Source organism: Heterocephalus glaber, unplaced genomic scaffold, assembly GCF_053883595.1.
Source record: "Heterocephalus glaber isolate CG9 unplaced genomic scaffold, H.glaber_assembly_v1.0 deba00000122, whole genome shotgun sequence".
Taxonomy (NCBI): Eukaryota; Metazoa; Chordata; class Mammalia; order Rodentia; family Bathyergidae; genus Heterocephalus; species Heterocephalus glaber.
The window spans coordinates 65,586,891-65,605,621 of NW_028258138.1; the positions used below are offsets into that span (position 1 = coordinate 65,586,891).

Consider the following 18,731-nt stretch of genomic DNA (forward strand, 5'->3'; position numbering starts at 1 on the left):
TGCAATCAAGTGACTATTCACAAATAACCAATTCCACAAAATTAGCAAGACAGGAAACAAGCAAAAGCAGACTGCCTTAAGTAGTACATGTTCCCATGTGGATAATTGCTAAGGACTATCTCTTCTCAGAATGTCAATGTAACCAGAGAAATATATGTAGGAAGAGGGGCCCAGAACAATGACAATGATAAAGAAATTTAAAGCAGAAGGAAAATCTTGTAATTTTAACCATAGTTAGCCACAAAAGTCCTGTTTAATAATGGTGGGGATATCAATTAAGGAAAAGCTTTCTGGCAGTACAATGCAATTTAATTTTAAATTAAGAAATGTTCCAGGAAATGAATGTTTGTATCTTCAGAATGCCAAAATGGCCAGTTGAGCAGTAAAACATCAAGCCTATCATGGCTGTTCTATCTATATTCTTGTTTCTTAGGCCTTTCTTCTCCATTACATCCTTACATGTATATCTTTCCTGTTGTATCCCGCTATTGCCCAACACAAAAAGAAACTTGGCATGGCATGATGCATAATGATATGATAGATTGTAGCAACACTAGTAGGCCCCAAAGACTCATGTTTTGATATTTAGCCCTTGAGAAGTACTCTCCCACGTGGAGTATGAGCTACCCAATGATTTTGTCAATGAGATGTCAGTAATCACCTGCTAGAAGCTTGATATTTGTACGTTGGACTCTTTTGGCACGCTTTTGGAAAGCACTTGCCATGTTATAAAGAAGCACAATTTTGACAATGAAATAATGGGAAGACAAGTAGGGAAAGACCCTTGAGGGCCATCTTGGACACTTCAGCCCCAGCTGACCTCCTAGCTGAATGCAGCCAGTTAAGTGACATTAGCTCTATAACATGGAGTAGAAGAATACTCAACTGAGCCTGTAAACTCAAAGAATAGTGAAGAATAACAATTGTTGATATTTTAAGACATTGGCTTTTGGAGTAACCATTATGTAACAACAAATAATTAACTTAGCGATTGGTACCTAGAAGTACATTGTTGCTGTGATAAACACGTAAAACATATGGCATTGAATTGTTTAAAAATATACCTAAGATTTTGTTTTTATTGAAGTATAATGAAGCAACAGATCAGGAGACAACTGGCATCGAAAAGATAATTTTTTTACCCATGGTTCTTAAAAGCATATGAAATGTCATGCAGTTCAGGGCCACATGGGAAGGCCCAGGGTCTGTCTGTAACAAGGAGGCAAAAAGAGTGAGAGGAAAGCATGGCAATAACCTTTATTGTGGAGGGAGGAATGAGTGAGGCAGGCTAAGCAGGTTTCACTCATTTAGGATTGGCTAGTTTGAATAATTTCAGTATGCTGCCAGAATATAGAGATTGCCTTAGTTAGCCTTCCTGTTGTTGGTACAAAATACTGACACCAACAATTAAAGGAGGAGAGATTTAATTTGCTCACAATTTCAGAGGGTTCAGTCCAGTGGTGCTGGCTTCAAGTTAGTCACATCATGCCAGAAGAACATGGGAGAGGGAAAGTGTTCACTTCATAATTTCAGGGAGCACAGGGGAAGAAAGGCAAAGAGAAACGGGCCGAGGACTAAATATAATACCCAAGATCCTGCCTCTGTGACACATCCAGAAATGTCCTTTATTAATCTCCTAGGAAACTCACAAGCCAACCAAGTTGATAATGCAGCTTAATTGCCACAAGGTCTGTCCTGAGTTGTCTGATGATTACAGTAAGGGGTGACAGGTAAAATCTTGATGGAGGAGGTAGTTAAAGAGTATGGGCTATAGTATAGACTGCTGTTTTAGATTGAATTCATATGTTAAAGCCTTAGTCCACAAGGTGATAATATTAGGAGTTTGGACCTTTGGGAGTTAATTAGATTTCAGTGAGGTCATAAGGATGAAGGCTCTAAGATAGGACAAGCCATTAGTTTTTGTACTAGCCACTCATTCATTGTTTTTCCTCAAAGAAGATGTCAGAGCTCTCTCCTTCTCTGTCATGACAGACATCTGCAACCCAGGAAGAGAGCGCTCACAAAGAACTGGACTAGACTGGCATCCTGATTTTGGACTTCCTAGCTTCCAGAAATATGTGAAATGATTATTGTTTAAGCTACTCAGTCTTGGTATTTTGTCATAGAAGTATGAGCAGCTTTTTTTTTTTTGAGGCAACATAAAATATTCTTTTTGTAAAATTTTACTTTATTGGTACATTTTAGGTATACAATATAATGACATTCATCACCTTTACATAATCTCACTTGGTTCTTATATTTTTTCCCCTTCTCCTACCCTTCCTTCAACCCCTCCATCCCTCCCTATTTACAAAGCTTTGTTTCCATTTTGTCATTTTCTCATATTTCCCATTCCCTTCTTTCCTTTCCCCTACCCCTCCCACTTCTCCTCCCCCTTTACCTCCTTTTCTTCCTATTTCACATTATCTATTATACCTTTTAGTCCTTGTTCACACTTTCGGTTTAAGACAGTTGGTTTTCATATGAAAATTGTGCCCCCAGGGGAGTTTCTTGCTATCTCTAGGAATTAGTTAGCTCTGTAAAGGAGAGTCTCTCCTAGGAAGGCAAGGCTCCAAAATATATAATCATCATAAGGTATAGTATATAGAAAAAAACCCTAATTAACACAGGATTAAGGACCAAATGGAATGTAGATTCTTGAAGAGTGAGGAAACTTTTAGTAGAGACTGGAAGAACAATAGAAGGATCTCAAAATCAAAAAGGGCTGAAGATTTTTCTCAATTCAAAGACTTTTTTTTTTTGGTACCAGGGATCGAACTCAGGTCCTTGCACTTGCCCAGCAGGCGGCAAAACCACTGAGCTAAATCCCTGCCCCTCAAAGGCTCTTAATACAATAACAACAATGAAAGATTCCTGAAAGCTGGAGAAAGCTGTTGTATTATAGAAAAAATATAGGAAATTGTCACTGGTAGTAATTTGGAAGTCAGAAAATATAACCAACAAGGTTATAATTTAGCTAAAGAGATTTCCAAACAGAATACTGAACATGCCAACTGGTGTCTTCAGTCATCTGTGATGAAATATTGCAAAAAAGAGAGAAGCTGAGGAAAGTATTATTTAGTTTTAAAGTAGAAGTTAGAGGAAATCTTTCCAACTCAGGATTTGCTGGGTTAAACAATATTCTCATTGCTAGCAGCTCCAGCTGGTAAAACATTTTAAAGTAAGGTGTGGTCTCATTACAGTATGTGGAAAAATTGCCCTGCTGAGTCAGTCAAATCACAGAATTGTGAGAAATGGTAAATTATTGTTCGAAATTAGAGATTTCAAACTACAGTCCTTGAGTCAAAAGTGGCCTGTGACTGTTTATAAGTAAAGTTTTATTGAAATGCTCCCCTGTTCATTTGTTTATGTATCTTCTGTGGCTTCTTTTGCAATACAAGTTAGAGAACATGTGACCCATAAAGCTGAAAATGTTTTCTATACAGTAAATTTTTTATAAAAATGAGTATGTGGTACAATAGAGAGAAGAGTGGAAGGAGAAAAGTAAGGATAGGAAAGAGAACAAATACTGAGAGGGAGATGGAATGTAGAGAGGAGATTTGATGAAAAGAATGGAAAGAGTAGAAGGCTGGGGAGAGTAGAGAGGCATGGGAAATGTCTCCTGTGGAGTAGGTACTGTAGATGAAGACTATCTGAACTGTGGAAGTTTTTGGTTAGTAGCTGTGACATCATGTATTTGTTTTTTTGTTTGTGTATTTATTTTGAAGTGCTGGGAATTGAACCCAAAGCCTCAGGCATGCTAGACAAGTGCTCTACTACTGAACTACATCCCTGGCTCTTTTTATTTTTTTATTTTGAGACAGGGTCCTGCTAAGTTGCTTAGGGTGGCCTTGAACTCCAGTCCTCCTGCCTCAGGCCCCCAATTAGCTGTAATTAAAAGACCTGTGCCACTGCACACAGCCAGTATTACTTCTTTGTATAGCATCCATTTTCCCTAAATCTGGGCCTCAGAACTATGTTGCAAGTGTGTAATATGCTCAACTAAATACTAATGACTGCAGACTACCTTCTCTTAGGAGTGATCAGGTGACTCAATTCTGACTAGAAATGACAACAGAAGTCATTGTTAGGGTTTTTATGGAAAGTCTTCATAATGAAGACATATAACTTCCCTTTCACTTTCTTTTGGTCTTTGCTTTTGTCATTTTATTTGTTCTCCTGTCTGGAACCTGGGTACAGTTTACATAATTAAGAATCATCTTGTAACCAGAGTGGTGGGAGCCCTATGGCAGGGATGATGAAGGATTAGCATACCTTTTGGTGGTCATGGTAGCCCTAAATTATCTACTTGTTTAATTTTATGTGAAAAAAAAAAAGAGTCATTTGACTGTTTATGTCCATTACTTTGTGATTTTCTGTTATTTATTGCATAACAGAAAATCTGTTATTTATAGCATAAATTTATTTATAGCATAAATTTTCTGTTATTTATAGCATAAATAAGTCATAATTAATATGGATAGGATCTTTACTGTTTCTGAATTTTTCAACCCAATCCTCAAAAAGTTGGCATATTGAAAAAGTGGAGTATAGGGCTAAAACCTGAGTGCTGCTCTCTTTTTATCTCCAGCTATAATTTAGAGTTGATCACTTTATCATTTAATAAATAATAAAGAATAAGCACATTCTACTGATAGTTTGGCTTTTGGGGGTGAGATAGAGAAATTAAACTTAATTACTGGACAATTATAATAGACTTCTTATACTAATGTATCATGAGTTGATTCTAAATTACACATAACTTACAATCCACTCCTAGGGTAGACCAAATATTTTTCAAATTTCTATAAGAAAACATGGATGGTACCATTAAATCAAGAACCCTGTGGCTAGTCTACATTTATTTATGTATTTACTTATTTCTTTGTCCTCTAAATGACTGATTGAATTCTGCAATGATTTTCAACCCAATCATTCCCCCTAGGAGGTTTTTCTCTAACACCAGCCAATTCCCATCTCTGTAACATCAATTGGCATCCAACACTTCAAGTCAATTCTAACACTATTACTTGGAGTTGGCCCAGACCCCACCAGTTAAAGGCTCAGTTCGTCAGTACCTCTCCCACTTCGGACACCAGTTACAATTCTCGAGGACTACCTATATTCCGACTGAGTAGCCTTAAATTGGAGGTATATATCACCTTTTTCTCATGCTTGACAAGTGACTCTCAGAACATGTTTTGCTTATGTTTATATATCATACAAAATACAGTTAAGGAATAGCCAGATGGAACACATGTATATTGCAAAGTTGGGAGCATGAGGATTGGGAGCCTCCATTCCCCTTTGATCAATAAGCAAGCTCACAATAAGTGGCAGTGTTCACAAACTTGGAAGCTGTCACAACCTCCAAGTGCAAGAGTTTTTGTAACAAAATCTTCATCCCTCTTTTTCTTCTCCAGAGTTTGGGATGTAGGGCTGAAGTTCTCATTCTATGATCAATCACAAGTTTGGCATCGCTGGTGAACAATCCTCATTCTGGCACTATCTAGGTTCCCCAACCTAAGTCACCTCATTCAAATAAACTCAGTTTGTGAACACAAGGGCTTGTTAGGCATATCAAAAGACATATCTATCAATCAAGAAATTTCATGGGTTTTAGGAGCTCTGTGCCAGGTGCAGGGGACAGAGACCAAATATATTTCTTATTATACCACATATCCACTCATTTCTCACTTTCTATCTAATCATAACAATGAAAGGTATACACAACCCCTATAGAGTATTTTCCATAGCAGTTAATGAAATGAGTATTAACATCATAAAATTTCCAATTCTAACATCTATAAAAGGAAGCAGTGATAGCCAATTTAAAATTCTGCAAATAATCCTTGAATATTAGCTGATAAAACTTCAGTCATCTGCCCTGACATTTCTACTACACATTCTCCATAAAACCAGGCTTTTCCCAGGAGGATGGGAAACAAAGTGAAAAGGCCTTTAACTGGTGTGGGTCTACCCTTAGAGAGATGGATTCATTGAGAGACAGATTTCTTGAAATATAGCTCATCTTTTTATGCAACTCTCATCTTATCAAATTTTCTAGTCTTATCTAATTCAGGCTAGCAAGACAGCTCTTCCATCTGATATAGAAGTTGACTGCCTATAGATCATAGAAATAATTCTGTAGTTCAATATAGACTAAGTTTCAGAGGAAATTTATACATAGCATGAAGGCTTGAGTCAACTAAGTTAACTGAATTTTTACTACCAAGATGAGACAATTCAGAAATCTGTGACTGAAAATAGAAGTCCACTCGTGGGAATAAAATTTGTAAAAGCTACTTCCAGAAAGCTGACAGATCATGGGTAGATTTTACCCAAAGTGCTCATTTGGGAATCCAGAGCTACCCACTCCTCCGACTGCCTTGCCTGGAACTCTGTCTCTCTGACTTCAAGAACCTCAACAGCTGCCTACCTCGACTCCATCACACCCTCACCTGTTCATTATTAATCTTTATAATCAAGCGGTTGACCATGAACTCATCTGGTCTCAGCTGCCATCAATTCCTGTAACATAGCAGGAAGCAAATTCACGTCTTGCCTCTATTTCACTTGTTAAAGTGAGTCCCGTACAACTGAAGTTCAAATGCCAAGAGGAAACAATGTGCAACCACATGCATGCACTCATACATGTGGATACACATAATATACACCCAAATAGTGTAACACTCAAATGTTATCAAGTTTTTGTAAAGCTAATTAATGGAAAACAAATATAATCCTGATTGTTTTCAGTTTTTAAAAGAAAGGTGCATTCAAATTTTTTTGATTGAACTCAATTATGCTCTACCACTAAGCTATACTACCCAGTTATTTTTAAATGATTAAGTTTATTGGTACATTTTAGGTATACATGGTGATCACATTCATGATAGGGAGGAAAGGAAAGGAAAAAACTAGAAAAGAAGGAAAAAAGGGAAACAAATACCCAATTATTTTTAGTTCTTTATTTTGAGAGAGGGTATCATTAAGTTACCCAGCTGACCTTGAACTTCTAAATGCCCTACCTTAGCCTCCTGAGTAGCTAGGATTGTAGACAGGTGCCTCAATGCCCAGAAAAAATTGCATTTTTAGTATAAAATATTCTCTTCCATCAGAAGTTTTCAGGAAACAAAAATTTAAAAACATTACTTTTGTTCTCACATGTACTAAAGCATTTAATCTATTCAGATCATTTTGTTAATCAGTAAAGAAAAAATTAGTCTTTTTCCAGATGCACACAGAAAACAGCTATTAGTTTGTCAAACACCAAACTGATGGCAGATAAGGTAAAGAATACAAAGCACTGGAATCAGACCACTATAAAAATATATGAAATATTAAAGTTGGACATAGAGATAAGTAGAATTCAAGAGAGAAAATAGATCAATCCATTTGCAAAATATGAACATGGCATATTTAGAATAACTAGTTTAAGTATTTGGCTATAAATTATAAAGAAACCCAAAATACATAAGCAGGTATATATCTAAGCTAAATATGTCTTTAGGTAAATGTAAATTTGCTTTTATGTAAAATATAAATTATACTTGTGCTTCACTAGAATTAATGCTTTCAAAGAGAAGGTGAAGTGAAAGACTCATGTACATGTAGCTGAGAAAACTGAAACAAAAACTAGGTTTTCTAATAAGATAAAATAAATTAAGAGTTAAAGAAATGATGACCAAACAAAAAAGACCAATTGGTTTAAAAATCTGTTGCTAGTCTGATGAATTAAGGAAAAGTAAAGTACATAGAAATTAATGGCAATAAGAAAAGTCAGAAATAAAAACAGAATTGAGCAATAAAAGCAATCAGAATGAAGGAAATGCATCTAAGTCACAAAAGGCATAAAAACTAGGCATGTGCTTGGCAATCTTGTCTGCTGTAGTTTTGCTGAACTGACCCAAACACTGCCCATTTGTTTTATTTCATTTTCTGCCATCATAATGGGCAGTTACTAAGCAATTGATTGTATCATTGAGCAGTTGGTTGGATTTGGCCATTAAGATGGATGAAATGGTTGGACCAAGTGTTTCATGGTCTGGTGAGCTTGGTCACCTCAATAATCCAATTATATTGACTGTGGACTGACTAATCACCATGGATTCCCTTCATCTGCAACTGACATAGTCTTACAATCTGTATGTTGTCCTTATAGCTATTTTCATTTTTTAAAAATCTCAGAGAAATAAGTTGCTGCTAAAAAAAAGATCCAAACTAAATACAAACCAACAACATACAAATTAAGACATACAAATCTGTAAACATATTATAATGAATTCATGAACACCACCTAAAACTGAGATCCCTTTTAAAAACAGCTGCAAAATAAACTTTTCCTATAGAATTATTAAATTAAGTTTTGTGGTTCCTGACATCCCTTCTTTCATTACCACTTCCAATATAATTTTAGGTCAAATTTTAAATGTAAATTGAATTCTAGTAATATGGGGCCTCTTCTGCTTGTATCTGATAGTGTTGCAAATCTACAGGGTTAGCCTGTCTCTTATCCTGAAATGTACTCAGTGAGAGAATAGGGAGGCCTTTAAATAAATCCAGATACTTAGGCCTGAGGCTGGAAAATTTAGCTATGGCTGCTGGGCTTCCTTCCTGTCCTGTCCTGTCCTCTGCTGCCATTCAGACCCAAGCACTAAAATTCCATGGTAAGCCTTAAAATCCTGTGTAGCCTATGTCATAGTACTACTGTGATACTGGCCATGTCCGTGTTAAATTACTTTTGCCCAACTTCCTTTTTCTTCATTAGTGGCCTGTCATCCTGAGAAAGGCATCCTCCCTATGCTCAGAGTTCCAGTCTGTATTGTAGGACATCTGGATAGGGCCTGGATCCCACTGGGAACCTGTCAGCTCTCCACACCAGGAGTCAAAGTCTTGCCCAAACTGAGCCTTCTGGCTGGGATTCTGCAACATATGGGCACATCTCTCAGAATCATGGATACCACCTGCCTGGCCCCCAAGGGCTTACCCACAGCTGTGCCTGGCCCTTCCACATTGAACTCAATGCTCAAGATTGCCTGGCCCATGACTGAGCTTACTCCATATTTTCCATCTTGGCTTTGTCTTTGCGCTTTTTGGGATTCACTCTGTAATCCCATCTCCTTGGCTCTTCCTGCTTGCCTAGTTTGATATTCCCATATCTAACATGAGCTCTAACATGTCTCTCATGTTAGAAATTGGAAGCACATCAATCTAGTGGGAGAAACATTAAACTGGGGGCTGGAAATCTAGTTTCTAATATTGTTTCAAACACCAACTATCATTTTGACTTGGTCCTTCTGTTATCTGAACTATAAAATGAAGGATGTCAGAACATGGCACACAAAACTCCTTTTAGTTTTTATCTTCTTTAACGCTACAAATACCTTAAGCTTTGGTGTAGATATATGAAGGAATTATAAACTAAGCATGTATAAAATTGGTTAGAAATGTTTGCATTAGGATGACTCAAAAGTCAATATTAAACACATTTACTTGGTTATATTTAGTATTATATTTATGATCTAGATGAAAGATTTTATACTAGTGTAATTCATAAGTATATTAAAAATTTGGTTATTTAAGATCAAGTAATATAAATGGACCTAAAGAATACAGAAAGATGAATTGAAAAGTTTAGAATTTTGGCAACAAGAATGTCAATGAATATATCAGGGGAGAGAATCTATTCAAAAACAGATGCTATACAGACAACAAACACAATAGAAGTCATGTCCAAACTAGCAAGCGACAAGATTTGTAAAATTTTCCAATTAAGAAAGCAATGGAATAATATGTCAGTAGCCTATACTAATGAAAAATATAGAGCAGTGATTAAGGAGACCTCTACGGCAAACAGGATTGGTTTTTAACACCCCTTTACTTTTCTCTGCTTCAACTATAGAGAAAAAAGAAAGAAGGAAGGAAAGAAAGAAAGAAAAAGAAAGAAAGAAAGAAAGAAAGAAAGAAAGAAAGAAAGAAAGAAATAATTTTTTCCAATCTCTATGGGATCTATATGTGAAAGCTATCTTTGTTCAACTCTGAATTATCACTGATGTGACACAGGGAAACATCTTCAGGAGAATTCTGGAAAAGTTGTTGCCTTCTTCTAGAAGGAACAGATATTGGCACTGTCCCTCCCCCTCAGACCCTCCTAGAAAGCATCCAGAATACTTGGAGCTGCAGCAGCCATTTTAGCACCACAGGTAGCACTCATAGGATTGGAGTGGGTGGGACAACAGCAACCACAAAATCCAAAAAGCAAAACCACACAGAGAAGACAAAAGAAGAGTCCATATCTCTAATGATGCCATACATGAGATGATGAATGTGAAAAATATCACCTATTACCACACTTATTATTACAGAATGAAGTTAAGTCTCATTTTTTAAATCATCAGGTTTAGTCATTTTTATAACTCTAAAGCCTTCCAGATACATCCCTTTTGTCCCTGGTTTTGTCCACCCATACATATACTCAAAAATTTTTATGTAACAATGATGAGTCTTATATAAATGACAAAATATCAGGGCACAGGAGAGCTAGATTTGGATAAATTTATGTCTCTTTTCAGAAATTAAAATAAGGAGAAAAACTGTTTCTCTCAAACTAATGAGTTTCATATTGGTTCATAATTTTGAGCTGAGTATTGAAATCCTTTTTGAAAAACAGATAGATGAAGATTACTAATCCATCCCACAGATCCCGGATCAAGAATAAATCATGCTGGTTTCTACATTTCATGTTTTGATTTATGCATATAATAATATTAAACAAGGGAAAGGCATTCATTTAGTGAAGATTTGTTGTTTTCCTGTGTGTTCTTGCACCATTAGTGAACTTCTGTTTTCTCTGTCCTGAATGTGTGCTAAACTTTGTCCATATCTTTATCCCCCCAACCACTAGTTTCTGCACAACTTCTCTAGTTCCCAACCATGCATACATCACTAGCTTGATTTACTGATTTGGACTTTGCTCATTAGAGGGCATTGCCAGCAGACTAGATTGAGTTGGTTGGAAGACGAAATTTCAGTGTACACAGCATACAGCTGCCAGTAGTTGGATCTATAAGTTATACTCTATTTAACATTTTAATTTTAACTTTAAGTACATTCAGAAGGATAAGAGAAATGCCCAGACTCTCCCAGCTAATTGAGCTACTTACTAATTAGGTCTGGAGGTTAAGTTATATGTGTATTGTCTTTCCTTTACCAAGGGTTGTTTTGGAGATACTAGTTCAATCAGTTTAAGTTGGAAAAGGATGCCAAATGGAATCTGTGTGGTATTTAACCTAAAGACTTCCTTAATCCACTGCCCTGATTCACCCCCCCCATACTTACAGAAAGAACAAAAATCAGCATTAGATGTCAGAAGGAAGCCTATTTTTACAAAATGAACCTATTCAAGTGGGTTTTTAAAGATATCAGAATAATTGACTTCATGCATTGACTGTGCAGATGCAGATACATTATAGAAATTGTCTTTAAAGCTCCACTTAACACAAAAATAAAACTATATCAAAGAATGTATGATAATTTTAAGACTGTGATAGTAAAGTAATGAAAAGAAAACTTTGAATGCTAAAACATGACTTCTTCAATTTAACCTTAGAATAGTGTGGTAGAATTGTGAGGAGATATAACAGGACACTGTTGGATTGCTTAAGCAATATTTCTTACAATTGTCTGGATTTTACTTATTGTTATGAAAACTAAAGCTGAAATTTTCGTTGTACTACCTGATTGATATTGTTTGGTAGAAAATTCTCATAGTCTATATTCAAAAAGTGCCTGAAATTGATTTGTGTTGGTTTTTAAGTTCATCTAATAAATTATATGTTTTCTAAAAAAATAGAATTGGAGATACAAAGATGTATAAAGTTCAGTTTCTTCTTTTAAGAAATGTGTTAGTGTCTTAATTTCTATCCCTTGGTAGCAATAGGCAGATAATGAAAGAATCTCAATGAGGTGATCTGAGCCAGACAGGGGCCCACACAAGAAAGAACAGTAGCATATAGAACAGAGTGGCATGAGAAGAGTGGCTGTGTTTCATAGTAGAGCGTCTATTCCTGCTGCTACTTGGAAGGAGGAGAATTTGATGATCAAACAATGGGGAAAAGGACAGTATTTGTGAACTGAGGTGAGGGTGTATAAAGAAATAGAGATAATTGAGGCATAGATCACTTTGGAAAATGCAGCCAATGAGATGCCCTGGGATGACACCTGAGACATAGGCAGGCAGGCAGGCAGGCTGTGTTTGATGAGGCACTTGGACATTTTCCTATAGTAAGTGGGAGTCATTGTGGGATATTAAGTTGGGAGGTCCATGATCTACTAGGTTTGTTGTAGAAAAATCATTCAGTTTGGAAATAGAAAAAGATTAAAGAAGTGAAAGGTTTTAGACAGGGAAAATAAATAGGAAATCATCATTTAAAAATCTCATAAGAAACGAGAACTTAAAATAATACATCTAGAAGGCTTTGTGACTTATTTGAAGGTGGGTGAAGAAGAAGAAAAATATTTTCAAGATATTTCTGGCCTAAGCAAGTGGGTGAATAGTGGTCCTAGAAACTAGAACAGGAATAACAGGAAGAAGAGCATATTTTGGTGAGAGGATGCAGGGGGAAGCTAAGTTGTTCATTTTGGGAGAATGAATCATGCATATGGGGATCTGCATTTGAAGGAGGATTCCAATAAGGTCTAAGCTGGAAATAGAGCTGAAAATAGAGAATTGAGAATCACACAAAGATGTGGTGGCGCTGGAAGCTGAGGGCATTGCCCAGGCGAGTGGTGACTGAGAAAGAGAAACTTGACAAGAAAAAGGAGAAGGCATTCAGAGGTGGAGAAGGAAAATTAAGAGATGAGATGTCATTGAGACAAAGACAAAAATAAACTAAAGGAAAATGAAAGCAAACAAGGTTAGTCTAAAAGCTGCAAAGAAACCTTGCAAGGTAAGAAATAAAAAGTGCCTCTGTGTGTGTGTGTGTGTGTGTGTGTGTGTGTGTGTGTGTACGAGTGCATGTGTTAGGAACTACTGTAAAGTTCCTAATGACCTAATTAACCCAAAGAAGTAGTGAATGCAAAAGGTAAATTACTGTGAACTGAACACTGAAAGAGGAGAAGAAGTGAAGACGATAGAAAGAAGGTACAATAAGATAGGGAAGTTGGTTTGAAGGAGAATATTTTGTTAATGAAAAAGTGAAGGAGCTACAATCTTTTAAAGGATAAAGTTAAAGATTTAGCTGAGAGGAAGTGGGTGGTGATATAAAAGAGGGAATAGGAGAATCCAGGTTTCTGAAGAATTAGAATAAGATATGCCAACTATGGAGAAGCTTTCATCTCCACTTGGTCAGATTTTGGTGCTGTGAAGTCTGAAGGTAGCAAATCAGCAAATGGGTGGAGTCTCTGCCTGAATATATCTATTTTGCATGTTGTAGCAAGGTCGTGGCATTAGTAATCTGCTGAGTAAAAAGGAGGCCAGATGGAATAGTAATCCCAAGAAGAAGGGGAAAAGTTAAAATATGAAATAATCAAAGTGGGAGTTTAAGCATAGTGGCCAAACAAAATTTTTCAGGCGCTGCATTTATGTTATATTTATATTGTACTGAGACAGAGGTAGACGAGGCAAGTTGAAAAAGGAAAAAGACAGCAGGCATAACTAATAAATTCTTCAGAAAGTGATCAGGTTTGCAAAGGGGGAAGGTAAACATTTTCCCTGACATGAGAAGGCAGTAGTGAGGGCTTCTGGACTACTCAGAATTTCATTAATAATAGCTCCAGAGTACTATGGACAAAGGTAGAGGAATGGACTGAATGCAAAGACAATACAGTAGACAGTTTCTTCAATCAGTACTGATTAATGGCTTGGTGCTTGTGTGGAGAAAGTACTATTTGCATGACCAAGGATTCTGTTCTTAGGTCCTTCCTGTCAGGCATTTAAAAAATATTCAGTGCCTCAAATAGAGAAAAAGAAGACTTCTTCACCAAATGTGTGGATGACATAAAGCCACTTATATAGAAGGCACTTAGTTTGGCAGTGTCACAGTTGTTTAAAATCCTACTTGGGGTAAGTTAGCATTACTGTAGACATGACTGATAAACTTCTGTAAACCAATTGCTGAGTTTTCAGGAATTTGCAAGTCAGTTGTTAAATACAGCCATTATTAAAAATTGAATTATATAGTCTCAGATATTAAATAATTATATTAAAAACAAATGTAATAAGTACCCAAAATATAACCCTTTCTAATTATTTTTTTGCATTTTACTAGTATCAATGCTGTTGAGATTATGTATATCTGTAGTATCTATATAGTGGGAATATTATATAACGTTTTCCTGTGTATCTCTATCTCTGCATTTGGAGACACAAATTTTTATCTTAAAATGCACTATGGTGGGAGTATGTACATCTTCGAAATAGGAAAATCACATTTCCCTATCCCCTAAGAGTCAGTTGTTAAACATTTACCAGGACATTACTGGATAATTTCACAATTAACTGGTATGAAGATGGGTAGGTGCATGCATATATACACACACACATACACATATAAACACACACACACATACATACACACGGAGCTCTTGCAGTGCTGTATTAACTGATACCTGATATCTATAATTATTGTAGTAGTTTACTCTTCCCCTCAAATCATTTCTCACCTCAAATGCAAGTATTAGTTTGGATGATATATTTTCCAAGATATAGATAAATGGCAGTGTATTGAAAGGAGATAGGGTATTCAAAATTAAGGAACTAAAAATCTTTTATGAACTCAAAAATTGCTTAGCATGCCAAAGACTCAGGGAAGATCATGAATTGTATTGAACCACTTGCTGATATAAGAGGTAAAAGAGTTTATTTTTGATAGCCCCAAGGCATGCAAACAGGATTAACAGGTGAACCAAATAAGGAAATAAATAATTTCTATAGAAAAGAATATGTGTACAACAGTTGTCTGAAGTAAAAAATGAAAAACTTGAGAAATAATACCCTTTCCTTCAGCACAAGATGTTTTAACACTTGGTAACATCAAATGGGAAGCTGCACCCAGGATCTTGTAAGTATTGTCTAACCTGGCATCTTTGAAGTTCAGCAGCTTGCAGGGCAAATCACTGGAGGCATGCAGGAACCAATTTCTGTGAGGCTAATTATTTCTAGGCTTATTAAGAGAAAGCCCACATCCTCATTGTCATTCAGACCCTTAAACACATCCATTTTGATGGAACCCCAGAAGATGAAATTTACTAACTTGAGGGAAAGATTCCTAATATTGCAGATATCAGAAACAAGATAAACAAAACTTTAATGAGACTCCCTAAATTTTAAAATGTTATAAATAAACAAAAGGCAGGACAATAAACAATGATATATTTGAACTCCATCTAACATCTAACCTTCCAGCGCTGTATATTCCAGAGAAATGAAAAAACATAAAGTAATATAAACAATGTCTTCCAATGATTCAATATTTATATATGGATTAGGAAGACTATGTTGTGGATTGAAGAGTACTGGTAGATTACTTGGGAGAACTACTGAATTTCAACTTTGTCTTGGAAGTACAGAGAGTAGTATTTTAATCAATAAAGCATTTTTGAAAAGCTTGAAATGGTTGCATTTTTGTTTGAATTTTAGAGAAGTTTGAAAGGAGATAGGATATTTAGGATTTTGAGATAAAGGAAAAAATAAAGAACCTGGGTAGAGAAGTTGGAAGTAAAGAACTAAAAACCAGCAGAGAAATTTTGAAGGAACTAACAGGTACTAGACACAATTTGAAGAAAAATCAAATAAAAATGATAGGAAATATTTAACCCAAGATTTTAAGTAAAGAGATCTGTCTGCGCTTCAAACTAAGGTAAGCAAATTAATATGAAGATACATATCCAAAATTTCTGTAAAACAGCTAAAAATTATATAGTAAATGAAGCTTCACAACACTGCTCCATTCTATGGAAAACAGTACATTGTAGAAGGAAGTATCAAAGTAAAAGGATACATAAGACTTGAGAGATGATAAAAGGTAACAAGCTTAAGAATACAGTCTTTGGGCAAGAACACTGTCCTGACTCCACTTGTGTGATGACAGCATCTAATGGAACCCAATGGGAAACTTTATATCTGGAGCCCACCAGGAAGGCTGAATTTTATTATTTCTTCAAGACCTGTGCACAAAAGGAAGTTTAAAATGAGATAAGTTCAGAATACAAAAGAAAATGATGAGAAAGATAACCATGGCTGTGTGGAACAAAACAACTATCACTGATTGAAACAGCAGGTAGCTTGAAAATAAATATTTGAAATTTAGTTTAAACATATTGAAATTTTGTTCTACCCCTTCCCCCTTATTTCCTTCTTTATCCATTTTCTCTTCCTCTCTTCATTCTTCCTTTTATTCTTTAGTAATTATATATTGAAGATCCAATGTACTATATACTCCATCCTCCAAAAAAGATGCAGATTTACCAAGAAGCTCATGCAGGTTCCGTTTCAGGGTTCTTCCCTTGGATGAGCCATACAACAAAGGATTACACATTTGTATGAAACTTCAAATAATAAGATATTTTAATAGCAAGTTCATTAAGATTAGTTTCTCTTGCAATGTACTCTTCCCCTTTACTCCATTTCTCCTTATGTTAGCTTGTGCTGAATGGCTGTGGGCAATTTGAGAAACCAGTTAAAATAAGGGATTGTTTTGGTGTTACCTTAGACTGGCTTTACTGGGATATTTTTATGTTGCTGTTACAGACTTCTATATTGTGTTAAGTTATTGCTAGCCACCCAAGTGTAGGAATGGCTTTAAGGAATCCAGTGAGCCACTCATTGGGCATCTCAGCCAAAAGTGCAGGACTTCTGCACATGGTTGAATTATAGGGGGGTTGAATTATAATATAAATATAAAACATATAAATATATTTAAATATTTATATTATAAATTATATAAATATAAAAATTATAATATAAATATGTCCTACATGGCCTGGAATCTGAGCTAGGCGTCCATGATGATAAGTGAGTTTTGAAACTAGCCATTGGGAAATTCTTCCAATTATTAGCTGTGCAAAATTTTAAATGGGATAAACAGTTTTCACTAAAGCTCAATCAAAACCAAAGTTCTTTCTGTCAGAAATTAACTTGATAAAGCCACATATACATTTGCAAGTATGTCATATATACATTCTTCTTTTGATAGTCAATATAAGGAATAGAATTTCTCAGAATTTCTGTTTTGTAGTATTGCTAATGCCCTACACAGCAAAATACATCTGTACATGAAGTTTTATGCTTTAAGTCTCCAAATTCTCAATAATAAAAACAAATCAATCACCTGTGTTAGAGAAAAAGTGACACTATTTTTCCATTCTCCTTTTAAAAAATTATATTACAAAGTCAAACTATGCCATACAAAGAGATGATCAAAGACTATGTTACTAAAAATGTAGGAAAATATAATAGAACTATGTCAGGCCGTTATTATAAAATATTACATTTTAAATGTTGTGATGTTTTTGTAGTTATTAATATTTAAAATGTTTAACTTATAATTTCTTCCTCTATTCCAAATAAATATTCATTTATTTGCTTAACTTGTATTCTTTTTCTTAAAGAAGGCCTTTCAAATCTTATAAATTTGAGAGTTCGTAAAACCCATATAGAGAAATTAGATATTCCAGGAACAAATTTAAAAACTAAGACTCTGTACTTGCCATCCAGAACTGTGCACTCTAGACAAGGTGTAGGCTGGTAAATAAGCTATTACAATACTGAGTGGGGAATAGAAAAGAGGCCTGTGAAAAGTTTTGTGGTTCCTTCAATGACAAAGTCATATGAAATGTTCTGGCTTCAGCCTCTGATGGTGTGTTGGTGGTATTGGTTAGTGTAATGTAGTGGAATTTTTTCTTATCAGCTTCTTAATGCACTTAGTAAGCCAGTGAGCTAGATTTATTCTCTCAGGCAATCATGTACTTCCTCTGGAGCTGAGTAGCAAGTTAAGTCTTAGCTTCTGCATAGGCTACATGCCATTCATCTTCTCTTCCAGTTCCAACAACACATGGTTCCCTGTTTGACATTTCCTTGTTCTGAAATATTGCCTACTCAGAGATTCAGATGGACCCAAAGATGTGCTAGAAGGGGGAACTCTTGAAGGACTGAAGTCAAGTCTGAAAAGATGAACAAAGATTTAATGGATCTTAAAAATCACACAGGTTCTGGCTTCAGACATCTTATCTGCCTGTGGGAAGCATGGTAAATCCTGACAGTAAGATCATACATACTGAAATGCTGTCAGCCTAATTAATATGGTGAGCTTCTCCCTGGAACTAGCTGCAGCCATGTCTGCCTGGAAGTCTTGGCAGGCTTTGTCTGGCAGAATTACCCAGACCAGCAATGCAAATCTGGTCAGAAAATATTTACTGAATACCTGTTATGTGCCAGCCATTGGGCCAGATGCTGGAGACATAAAGAAGAATAAGAGAAGATGCAAACCAAAAGTAAAATATATTAGAGTGGTAAATAGCAATAAAATACTACACTCTTCCTGGGTTCCATGGACCCAGAGGAGGCAGAGCTAGCTTCTTTTAGAGGTTCAAGAAGACTTTTCCGAGAACTTTACTATTTATCTAGCTAAGGTTTATTTCATTGTCAGGGCTCATATAAAGTGGGTACAGATTTTAACTGTATGGAACAGAATGTCCTAATAAATTGAAACAAGATGATGTGCTCATTAGAC

The 18,731-nt window shown here is 35.8% G+C and overlaps 1 protein-coding gene across 2 annotated transcripts in view; it reads left to right on the forward strand.

Annotated features, from left to right (window-relative positions):
- The first annotated feature begins 12,769 nt into the window (after positions 1-12,769).
- Positions 12,770-18,731, forward strand: part of Gap43 (growth associated protein 43) — a 135,415-nt gene continuing 129,453 nt past the window's right edge. Inside the window, exon 1 of one of the 2 annotated variants that reach the window (XM_087215812.1) lies at positions 12,770-12,950. In XM_087215812.1, coding sequence (XP_087071938.1) covers positions 12,903-12,950 — 48 coding nt within the window. In that variant the 5' untranslated portion in view covers positions 12,770-12,902. The remainder of the gene's footprint in view (positions 12,951-18,731) is intronic. The other variant, XM_087215800.1, reaches the window with a different exon arrangement.